This window comes from Cebus imitator, unplaced genomic scaffold (assembly GCF_001604975.1).
Source record: "Cebus imitator isolate Cc_AM_T3 unplaced genomic scaffold, Cebus_imitator-1.0 Scaffold169, whole genome shotgun sequence".
In the NCBI taxonomy this organism is placed as follows: Eukaryota; Metazoa; Chordata; class Mammalia; order Primates; family Cebidae; genus Cebus; species Cebus imitator.
Genome location: NW_016107484.1, coordinates 1,527,473 through 1,539,061, shown reverse-complemented (window position 1 = coordinate 1,539,061; position 11,589 = coordinate 1,527,473). Strand labels below are relative to the sequence as shown.

Sequence of the window (11,589 nt, the reverse complement as noted above, 5' to 3'; positions counted from 1 at the left end):
AAAAAAAAAAAAAAAAAAAAAGACATTTCTTACAGGACTATGAAAAAGAAATTATTTCTTTTGAGATAGATGTATAAATACTGACATGTAATGACAACATGTTAGGTGAAAAAAGAGGGTCACAGAATAGTATAATTAGTATAGGATAGTTACTACACCATACTACTAACATTTTTATCTCTAGGGAGTGGGGTTATAGGGAAATTGCCTGTTTTGTTTTATTTATTTCTCTCTAGTTCCAATCTCTTCAAAGAATGTGTAAGGTTTTCTTTTTTTTTTTGAGACAGAGTCTCAATCTGTCGCCTAGGATGGAGTACAGCGGTGTGATCTCGGCTCACTGTAACCTCTGCCTCCTAGGTTTAAGTAATTCTCTTGCCTCAGCCTCCTGAGTAGCTGGGACTACATAATCAAGCTGCCAGGCCTGGCTAATTTTTTATATATTTTTTAGTAGAGACGGGATTTCATCATGTTGTTCAGGCTAGTCACAAACTCCTGAGCTCAGGCAATCTGCCTGCCTTGGCCTCCCAAAGTGCTGGGATTACAGGCGTGAGCCACCATGCCCGGCCAAGAATGTGTAAGGTTTTCAAAAATACGGGGAAGAAAAGCTATTTCTATTTTGAAAAATAGGAAAATTGTATTTAACTGTATTAAAAATACAGAAATCTAGAGAATATTTCGAATGAAAAGTTGATAAAAATATAGACTTATATATCCAATTTATTACTAAATGTATATAATTAGCTAAGGGTGGGAGAAATGACTGAGATGACCCGATTCATTTCACCATGTGTCTACCTTATGTAGTATTCCACTAAGACTGATGACCAAATCTTTAGTGCTTGTCAGTAAAGGAACCATCTCGAGGGCTTTGGCCAGGAGTTTGGGATGCCGTTGCTTTGCAGATTCCATGCTTGCATCTCCCTGGCCTTGGCTGGCATTCGTGTTGTGGAGCAGCGTTTCGATGAAGAGCTGAAGAGCCGCATCACAGTCCAACTGAAACGTGCTAAAAGAAGCATTCAATACACGCCAATCAGGAATTTGAGACCAGCCTGGCCAACATGGTGAAACTCCATCTCTACTAAAAGAACAAAAATTAGGCCAGGCACAGTGGCTCACGCCTGTAATCCTAGCACTTTGGGAGGCTGAGATGGGTGAATTGCCTGAGCTAAGGAGTTCGAGACCAGCCTGAGCAACACAGTGAAAGCCCATCTATAACAACAGACAAAAAATTAGCCAGGTGTGGCAGTGTGCACCTGTAATCCTAGCTACTCAGGTGGCTGAGACAGGAGAATCACTTGAATCCAGGAGGCGGAGGTTGCATTGAGTTGAGATTGCACCATTGCACTCCAGCCTGAATGACAGAGCAAGACTCTGTCTTTAAATAAATAAATACGTAAGCCAGGAGTGGTAGCATGCACCTATAATCCCAGCTACTTGGGAGCTGAGACACAAGAATTACTTGAACCTGGGAGGCAGACGTTGCAGTGAGCCAAGATCATGATACTGCACACTAGCCTAGGTGACAGAACGCGACTCTGTCTCAAAAACAAACAAAAAAAATAAATAACAAAAATAAAAAAATTTTGGCCAGGCATGGAGGCACACGCCTGTAATCCCAGCACTTTGGGAAGCCAAGGCATGTGGATCACGAGGTCAGGAGTTCAAGACCAGCCTAGCTAACATGGTGAAACCCCGCCTCTACTAAAAATATAAAAATTAGCCAGGTGTGGTGGCTCATGCCTATAATCCCAGCTACTTTGGAGGCTGAGGCTGAAGAATTGCTTGAACCCGGGAGGCAGAGGTTGCGATGAACCAAGATCGCACCATTGCACTCCAACCTAGACAATAAGAGCAAAACTCTGTCTCAAAAACATACATACATACATACATACATATTTTAAGAATTAACAAACCAGGCCAGGCACAGTGGCTCACACCTGTAATCCCAGCACTCTGGGAGTCCGAGGCGGGCAGATCACGAGGTCAAGAGATCAAGACCATCCTGGCCAACATGGTGAAACCCCATCTCTACTAAAAAATACAAAAAAATTAGCTGTGCGTGGTGGCGTGTGCCTGTAGTCCCAGCTACTCAGGAGGCTGAGGCAGGAGAACTGCTTGAACCGAGGAGGCGGAGATTGCAGTGAGCTGAGATGGTGCCATTGCACTCCAGCCCGGGTGACAAGAGTGAAACTCCATCTCAAAAAAAAAGGCTTTTATTGAAGACAAGCAATAACAAATTCTGGTGAGAATGCAGAGAAGAAGAGAACCCTTGTACACTGTTCGTAGAAATGTAAATTAGTACAACTACTATGGAGAACAGTTTAGAGGTTCCTCAAAAAACTAAAAATAGAACTACCATATGATCCAGCAATCCCACTGCTAGGTATATACCCAAAATAAAGGAACTCAATATATCAAAGAGATGTGTACTCTCATGTTTATTGCAGCAACTATTCACAATAGCTAAGGCTTGGAATCAACTTAAGTGTCCATCAACAGACAAATGAATAAAGAAAGAGTAGTACATAAACACAGTGGAGTACTATTCATTCAGAAAAAAGAATGAGATTCTGTCATTTGCAACAGCATGGATGGAACCAGAGGTCATTCTGTTAAGTGATGTAAAGCAGGCACACAAAGACAAATTTCAAAAGCTCTCACTTTTTTTCTTCTTTTTCCCAAGCTATGAGCAGGACTTTAGCTCTTACTTATTTTTGGGAGATAAAAAACAACTGAATTCACGGAGACAGAAAGTAGAATGATGGTAACCAGAGACTGGGAAGGAAAGTGAGGGAAGAGGGGAAATGGGATAGTTAATGGGTACAAAAATATAGTTAGATAGAATCAATAAGACCTAGTATTTGATAGTACAACAGGGTGACTACAGTCAACAATAATTTATTATATATTTTAAAGTAACCAAAAGAGTATAATTGGATTGTAACAGAAATAATAAATGCTTGAGGTGATGGATACCCTATTTACCCTGATGTAATGATTATGCGCTGGATGCCTATATCAAAATATCTCAGGAACTCCATAAATATGTAAACCTAATGTGTATCCACAAAAATTAAAACAAATAAAATAAACTGAAAACAACTCAACAATCCACCAATAAGGGGCTGGTTAAATAGCTTATCTAGGCCGGGCACAGTGGCTCACACCTATAATCCTAGTACTTTGGGAGGCTGAGGTAGGCAGATCACCTGAGGTCAGGAGTTCGAGACAGGCCTGTCCAACATCGGGAAACCTTGTCTCTACTAAAAATACAAAAATTAGCCAGGCAGGGTGGTGCGTGCCTGTAATCCCAGCTACTCAAGAGGCTGAGGCAGGAGAATCGCTTGAACCCAGGAGTTAGAGGTTGCAGTGAGCCGAGCTTGCATGACTGCACTCCAGCCTGGGCAACAGAGTAAGATTCCATCTCAAAAAAAAAAAAAGAATCTGGTTACTATAGACAAAGTAACAACTGAAATGCCTTTTTAGACCCTACTAATAAGACAGTGATAGTTTAATTTGCTATACAGAGTAACTAAAATATCAATAAGAGGCTTAAGTACCAACATTTTGAAGTCACTCTCTGATATTCTAAAGGTTATCTAAATTTATTCAGGTAGACTGCCTGAGGCAAAAGTGTCACTATCATATGAATACAAATCATCAATGCCACGTATATAGAATAATTATGAAATGAACTTGACTTTATAGCTATTTAAATTTCAAAAAAGTGTTCTGTACCATAGGATATCACATAAGAATCTACCAGAAGTTCAAGTTAAATAAAAAATATAAAAGCGTGTGTGCTCTGTCCTGGATTTATAACAGGCCAAACTGAAGAATGACATAGTTTTGTTACTTCAGACTACTCTTTAAATCAGTGCTCCTTAGAGCTACGGGCAGCCTATAGTCCTTGACTTGCAGGTACAGGATAGTGACAGCCATGGTCTTTACACTACTCCTCACTATCCACAGAGACAAAGAAATAGATGCTTGCCTGGTTCAGGAAATGTACCAAGCAGTTTCATTCTCAGTAACTCAGATTCCATTAATCTGTTACAAATCAGATGGGGGTTACAGCACCCATAATATTTTAGAAGCAGTCATTTATAATCTGACCTTGAGCAGGTCATGTAATATGGGTTTGTTTTCTCATATATCAAGTAGCAACATATGTAATAATAACTGTAAAAATTAAATGAGGTGACATGTCTGAAAGCATTCTGAAACCAGAAAACAAGTCCTTGTATTTACTAGATAGAAACATCGGGCTGGGCGTGGTGGCTCACGCCTGTAATCCAAGCACTTTGCAGGCCAAGGCGTGCGGGTCACCTGAGGTTGGGAGTTCAAGACCAGCCTGACCAACATGGTGACACCCCGTCTTAAAAAAAAAAAAAAAGAAAAGAAACATCTGAGATACAAATTATAAATCATTTATCCCTACTTATCAAAGTAAGCTGAATCTGTAAATAACACATTTAATCTTAGTTCTAAAAATTCTTGGCTGGGCGCAGTGGCTCACGCCTACAATCCCAGCACTTTGGGAGGCTGAGACGGGCAGATCACTTGAGGTCAGGAGTTCGACACCAGCCTGGCCAACATGGTGAAACCCTGTCTCTACTAAAAATACAAAAATTAGCCAGGTGTGATGGCGCATGCCTGTAATCCTAGCTACTTGGGAGGCTGAGGCCAGAGAATTATTTGAAGGTGGAAGTTGCAGTGAGCTGATATTGCGCCACTGCACTCCAGCCTGGGTGACAGAGCGAGACTCTGTCTCAAAATAAACAAATAAAAGGGAGGGTCGGTGTGCCAGGGGCCAGGGAGCTGGGCATCTCCCCATGTCGGTGGGGCGTGCCGGGTCCACAAGCCCATTCCTGTCCCACCCCCTTTAAAAAAAAAAAAGAAAAGAAAAAAGAAATAAAATAAAAATAATTTTATAAATATTTTTAATAGGATATTAGAAATTCTCCCTAAATCATACTTTTAATTTTTAGTTTGATTCCTTTGCTCCCTAATCTGATTTAGAAGTTTAATTACTCAGAAGAATATTCTCCAACTTTTCTGATCATAGGAATCACCTGAGCTCCTATTAAAGACCAATGATTCCTAGGCTCAGTCCAGACCCAATGAGTCAGAACTGCCAGAGAGCCCCAGAAATCTGCATTTGTAATCAAGTGCCCTAGGTGATGCTTATCATGAGGCAAGTTTGGGAAACACTAAATGGTGAATTTAAATGGTGATATCATAAGAGACTCCAATCTGACTTCATATTTATTCAGTTTGGGAATGAGCAAAAGAAAATATCAAGGTCCATGGACCTCATAAAATAATCATCGTTAATACCGTGTTCTTGAAATAAGGATTACCAGTTTAACAGCAAAAATACTGTTAATGTTTAAAGAATTACCTGCAATATTCCAGAATGAGGCTTGTGTCCATATCTATATTTTCCACAAGAGCTTTAACGAGGTCTTTCTTGGCGAGAAAATGTTGCCTGAAAACTGGTTGAAAAGAAATCTAGAAATAAAAAGAACAAAACAAATTAAAAAAAATAACAAAAAACCCTCTACATGGAAATGTATCAGAATAAGGGCAACATAATGACTTGCCTTCTTAGTATCTTTTTTTTATAAAGAAACATTTGTCTATAGCTCCTTCAACTTCACACTACCCAACCCAGCCATCACTCCGAGATTTATTTGAGGTGTACATGGGTCCAAAACTCCTCTTAGCCATTCTAACCATTTCCTCATCGGAAAAGTTTGATTCCTTTTTTTTTTTTTTTTTAGACGCAGTCTTGCTCTGTCGCCAGGTGCCAGGCTGGAGTGCAGTGGCATGACATCAGCTCACTACAACCTCCACCTCCCAGGTTCAAGCAATTCTCTCGCCTCAGCCTCCAAGTAGCTGGGATTACAGGTGTGTACCACCACGCCCAGCTAATTTTTGTATTTTTAGTAGAGACGGGGTTTCATCATGTTGTCCAGGATGGTGTCGATCTCTTGACCTCGTGATCTGCCCGCCTCGGCCTCCCACAGTGCTGGGATTACAGGCATGAGCCACCGCGCCTCACGAAAAGTTTGATTCTTAATGCAAACAGAACACCAGTTCCATTACCGCAGTAGAATTAAGCTTCAAAACATATAGCATTTCTGTACTGGTTATCTTCCTGATAAGTCAACTGTTCGCAAATAAAATGTTTTATATTTTTGGTAAAGAAAACAGGGTTTTGGCTCATGCCTGTAATCCCAACAATTTGGGGGGCCGAAATGGGTGGATCACTTGAGGTCAGGAGCTCGAGACCAACCTCGCCAACATGGTGAAACCCTGTCTCTACAAAAAATACAAAACAATTAGCTGGGTATGGTGGTGCATGCCTGTAGTCCCAGCCAATCAGGAGGCTGAGGTGGGAGGATAGCTTAGGCCCTAGAGGTTGAGGCTGCAGTGAGCTGTGATCATGCCACTGCACTCCAGTCTGGGTGACAGAATGAGATCCTGTTTCAAAAAAAAGAAAACTTGGTTTTACTTGTCTGTTCTTTTGCACTGTCAAAAATAAAGGCGATTTATTTTCCCCTACTAGGTGTTCTTGAAGCATGGTATACCTGTATATACATTTTAATATTATCTTTAACGGCAGTAAACAAAAGTATGAGGCTAAAGGCTATGCCTGAAATAGCATAAATGTCAATTGATACTAGATATATACCTATAAATGAGAAAGTTAAGCAGCTGAAAATGTCAGGCCACTTTTAATTTCCTTAAAAATACAGACAAAAGGAAATCAGGCAAAAAGTTTCTTATTTATCTGGAAGCACCAAAGTGTATACTTAATAAAATGTATAAGGCGGTACACAGACACTGTCTTCCCAAAAGTAAAGGACAAGAAGATCTTTGTTTTGTTTTAAATTTTCCAACCAGGTAATCATCAGAATCAATGATAGCAGTACAAAGAATACTCACACCAAGGTTAGCAAGACGAATGCCCCACCGGGCATCAGTACTGAGTTCATGGAACTTAAGCCCCATTTCTATGTCCTGATGGAGACTTGCCAGCTCAGAGCCCACCAGAGATATTGCCTAAAAAATTAAAATAGAATTAAAGTTAAATCATAAATACATTATAATACCTTTTAGATGAAACCCAACAATAAAAATCATAACTTCCTTTGTGATAACTGTGTAGAATGTTACATATTATTTTGTACACAGTCATTACTTCTTATGTAATGTTTAGGTAATCCAGCTTATTGTATAATGCCATACATTTAGCCTGGCTTTATTTTATAATGAAAGGCCAAATTTTAGTTATCTTGCAAGCAAGCTCCCCATAAAAGGCAAATTTTAACACAACATCCAGAAGAAGTTCTCTATCTGTTAAACTCAGCCTACAAAAATGAAGTGATGGGCCAGGAGTGGTGGCTTACACCTGTAATCCCAGTACTTTGGGAGGCCGAGGTGGGCAGATCACGAGGTCAGGAGATCAAGAACGTCCTGACCAACATAGTGAAACCCCGTCTCTACTAAAATACAAAAAAATTTGCTAGGCAGGTCGGGCGCGGTGGCTCAAGCCTGTAATTCCAGCACTTTGGGAGTCCGAGGCGGGTGGATCACGAGGTCAAGAGATCGAGACCATCCTGGTCAACATGGTGAAACCCCGTCTCTACTAAAAAATACAAAAAATTAGCTGGGCATGGTGGCGTGTGCCTGTAATCCCAGCTACTCAGGAGGCTGAGGCAGGAGAATTGCCTGAACCCAGGAGGCGGAGGTTGCGGTGAGCCGAGATCGCACCATTGCACTCCAGCCTGGGTAACAAGAGCGAAACTCCATCTCAAAAAAAAAAAAAAAAAAAAAAATTTGCTAGGCATGGTGATGCACGCCTGTAGTCCCAGCTACTAGGGAGGCTAAGGCAGGAGAATTGCTTGAACCTAGGAGGCAGAGATTGCACTGAGGGAAGACTATGTCACTGCACTATAGCCTGGGTGACAGTGTGAGATTTTGTCTCAAAAAAAAGAACGGATTCATAGGTAGGTCTGGGGTTTCAAATATACCAGAATAAAATTTGACGTTCTAAGGCTGTAAAGAGATTTTAAGAAATAAAAAAACTGCTGAAGCCTGTAATCCTAGCACTTTGGGAGGCCGAGGAGGGCAAAGTACGAGGTCAGGAGTTTGAGACCAGCCCGGCCAACATAGTGAAAGCCCGTCTCTACTAAAAATACAAAAAAATAGCCAGGCATGGTGGCAGGAGTCTGTAATCCCAGCTACTCGGGAGGCTGAGGCAGGAGAATCCCTTGAACCCGGGAGGCAGAGGTTGCAGTGAGCTGAGATCATGCCACTGCACTCCACCCCGGGTGACAATGCAAGACTCTGTCTCGGAAAATAAATAAATAAATAAACTGTAATTCTTTGGGTTGAACAATGCTCATAACTTGCATATACAGGCAACAGTATGTCACCAATCAAGGAGAAGTTGGTAGAAATCACGAGTTAGCTCAAAATTTCTTCTACTAAATCTTTAAGACCAGGTGGCAAAGCCAACTTCATTTCTCCCCCCAAATCTTGAATACTTCAAGAATTGAAGGTGTGCTTCCTTAGGGCATACCAAGATTTTGTCGTAATTCTGCCATGCTTTATCTATGAGCTTCCAGAGATTTTCAAACACATCTTTTTGAGGTAAGAGAGTGCAGTAACCCAATGCCAGGTCAAGATCTACCAAGCGACAATTAAATACCTACAGGAAGAAAGCAGCAAAAGAAGCAAACTCTTCATAATCTAAATAGAATTAACTTTGTTCACAAAGGGCAGAAACACAAATAAAGAGGAAAAATTTTAATTTATAATTTATAAAACTTTTTAAATTAAATGTTTCAAGGCTTATCATTAAATTGAATTACAAACACTACAGAAGAACAAGTGTTTCATGAAAAGTTACAGTAACATAGTTCTAATGTGTTTGCTTAAGTTTAATGTCCTTTATCACTATCCAAAGAATAAGGAAAGAAACTACAAATTCTATAGGACACTGAAATGTTGTCTAGGGGTAAAGAGCCATAATGTATGTAACTTATTTCTAAATAGTCAGAAAAAGTATATACAAAATATAAAATGATTTTATATATAAATAGAAAAATAGAGAAAGAGAGAGCATGCCAGTGAATCACAAAGCAATAAAGGGTATACCAGAGATCTTTGTACTATTGCTAAAATTTTCCTGAAACTTTGAAATTACCTCCAAATTAAAAATTTTGGAGGCCGGGCATAGTATCATGCCTGCACTTTCAGCATTTCAGGAGGCCAAGGTGGAAGGATTGCTTGAGGCTAAGAGTCTAAGACCAGCCTGGGCAACATAGTGAGACCTGTCTCTCCCAAAATATTTAAAAGTTACCCAGGCATGGTGGCGCACCAGCAGTGCCAGATATTCAGAGGCTGAGGCGGGAGGGTTGCTTGAGCCCATAAGTTTGAAGCTGCAGTAAGCTATGATGGCACCTCTGCACTTACAGCCTGGGTGAAAAAGTCAGACCTTGTCTCCAAAAAAACCAACATTTTTTTAAAAAAGTAATCTGACAAATGAAAATTAAATGCCTAATGCAACAATTTTTTCACTGAAAGTCTATTAGAATCTTTTAAAAAATAAAGGGTAATGAAAAATTAGTATTTGTGAAATAGAAACAAGTAATAGGATCATTGGAATGCTTTAATCTATAAAATAAATAACCACATGGCTGGGCGCGGCTCAGGCCTGTAATTCCAGCACTTTGGGAGGCCAAGGCAGATGGATCACGAGGTGAGGAGATCAAGACCATCCTGGCTAACATGTGAAACCCCGTCTCTACTAAAAATTTAAAAAATTAGCTGGGCGTGGTGGTGGGCGCCTGTAATCCCGGCTACTTGGGAGACTGAGGTGGGAGAATCACTTGAACCCAGGAGGCGGAGGTTCCAATAAGCCAAGATTGCACCACTGCACTCCAGCCTGGCGGCAGAGCGACACTCAGTCTCAAAAAAATAAATAAAAATAAAAATAAATAAATAACTATAGAGTGTGGCACAGTTATTCATGCCTGTAATAACAGTGACTTGGGAAGCTAAGGCAGGAGGATTGCCTGAGCCCAGAAGTTCAAGGTTGTGGCAAACTATGATTGTACTACTGCACTCCAGCCTGGCTGACAGAAAAAATACTCATCTCTAAAAAATAAACAAATATAAATAGAAGTAACTAAAATCAAGAGACAACAGTGGAAAAAATTGACTACTATTTCATAAAATCTCTATAGAATGTCAATTACCATGATAAAAAATACAACACTATTAGCTATAATACAGTTTAAGTTTTTGAATAGTAAAACACTACTGTTCTGAATCATAAACTATTGAATCATATGTCAGTTAACTGAGGTAAAAGGCAAAAAATAAATTTTTTTTTTTTACTAAGAACAAATACTTACTTTGTGCAGTAGTGTTGTAGCATTTTTCCTGATAAATATAACAGCTTTTTCTTTCAATTCTGTAACAATATGCCTTGATTTAACTAATGTAGTCTCTCCAAATAACTTTTAAAAAAGAACAAAAAAAAAATTAGATCCAGTTCTATGTACCATTCTGAAAACTTTTTCAAATATTAAGGAACTTTGAAAATTAATCATTATATTCAAAAAGTATGAGCATTTAACCTATAGTGATAGAAAGCTGTGTCTGGGGGTGGGGGACTGACTGGAGGGAGGAAAAAGGAAGTATTAAAAATACCCCTAAGTCTTCATTGTGGTGTTGGTGACAAGGTGAATACATTGGTTGATACACTTAAAACATGTGCATTTTAATTTTGAAAGCTATACCACAATACAGTTCATTTAAAAAGAACCATATCAACAGAGTAGTAGAAATGAAGACAACTCCCTCTGAGGCCCAGCTAAAACAGTTATCCACAGTTAGTTTGTCTTCTAGAAGCTCTTCAATGATGCTCTCAGAAGAAATTATAATAACTTGACCATTTAGGTAATAACTAAACGAACACCACACAGATATTTTGACCAAATGTGGTGCAGTAGAAACTGCACTGAGCTTGGAGTATGAAGACTTACCACTACAATATAAAACTTTGGGTAACTTATTTCATCTCCCTGAATCTGAGTTTCCACATTTGTAGAATGGAAACTCTCAGGGCTGTTGTAAAGAATGAGTATGAGCCGGGCACAGTGGCACACTCCTGTGGAAGGCTGAGGCGGGTGGATCACCTGAGGTCAGGAGTTCGAAACCAGCCTGACCAACATGGATAAACCCCATTTCTACTAAAAATACAAAAACAGCTGAGCATGGTGGTGCATGCCTAATCCCAGCTACTGGGGAGGCTGAGACAGGAGAATTGCTTGAACCCAAGAAGCGGAGGTTGTGGTGGGCCGAGATCCTGCCATCGCACTTCAGCCTAGGCAAAAAGAGAGAAGCTTAGTCTCAAAAAAAAAAGAAAAGAAAAAAAGAAAAAAGAGAATGAGTATGACAATGTGTGAAGGCACCTTTTTTTTTTTTTTTTTTTTTTTTTTTGAGACGTAGTTACACTCATGTTACCCAGGCTGGAGTGCAATGGCGCGATCTCGGCTCACCGCAACC

General features: G+C 39.9%; 1 protein-coding gene across 1 annotated transcript in view; it reads right to left on the bottom strand.

The window, feature by feature from the left end:
• Positions 1-11,589, bottom strand: part of KNTC1 (kinetochore associated 1) — a 105,335-nt gene that overhangs the window by 26,181 nt on the left and 67,565 nt on the right. The window contains exons 40-44 of the mRNA XM_017544335.2: positions 10,434-10,538; positions 8,594-8,722; positions 6,955-7,071; positions 5,405-5,514; positions 796-1,003 (exon numbers count right to left, since the gene is read on the bottom strand). Coding sequence (XP_017399824.2) covers positions 796-1,003; positions 5,405-5,514; positions 6,955-7,071; positions 8,594-8,722; positions 10,434-10,538 — 669 coding nt within the window. The remainder of the gene's footprint in view (positions 1-795; positions 1,004-5,404; positions 5,515-6,954; positions 7,072-8,593; positions 8,723-10,433; positions 10,539-11,589) is intronic.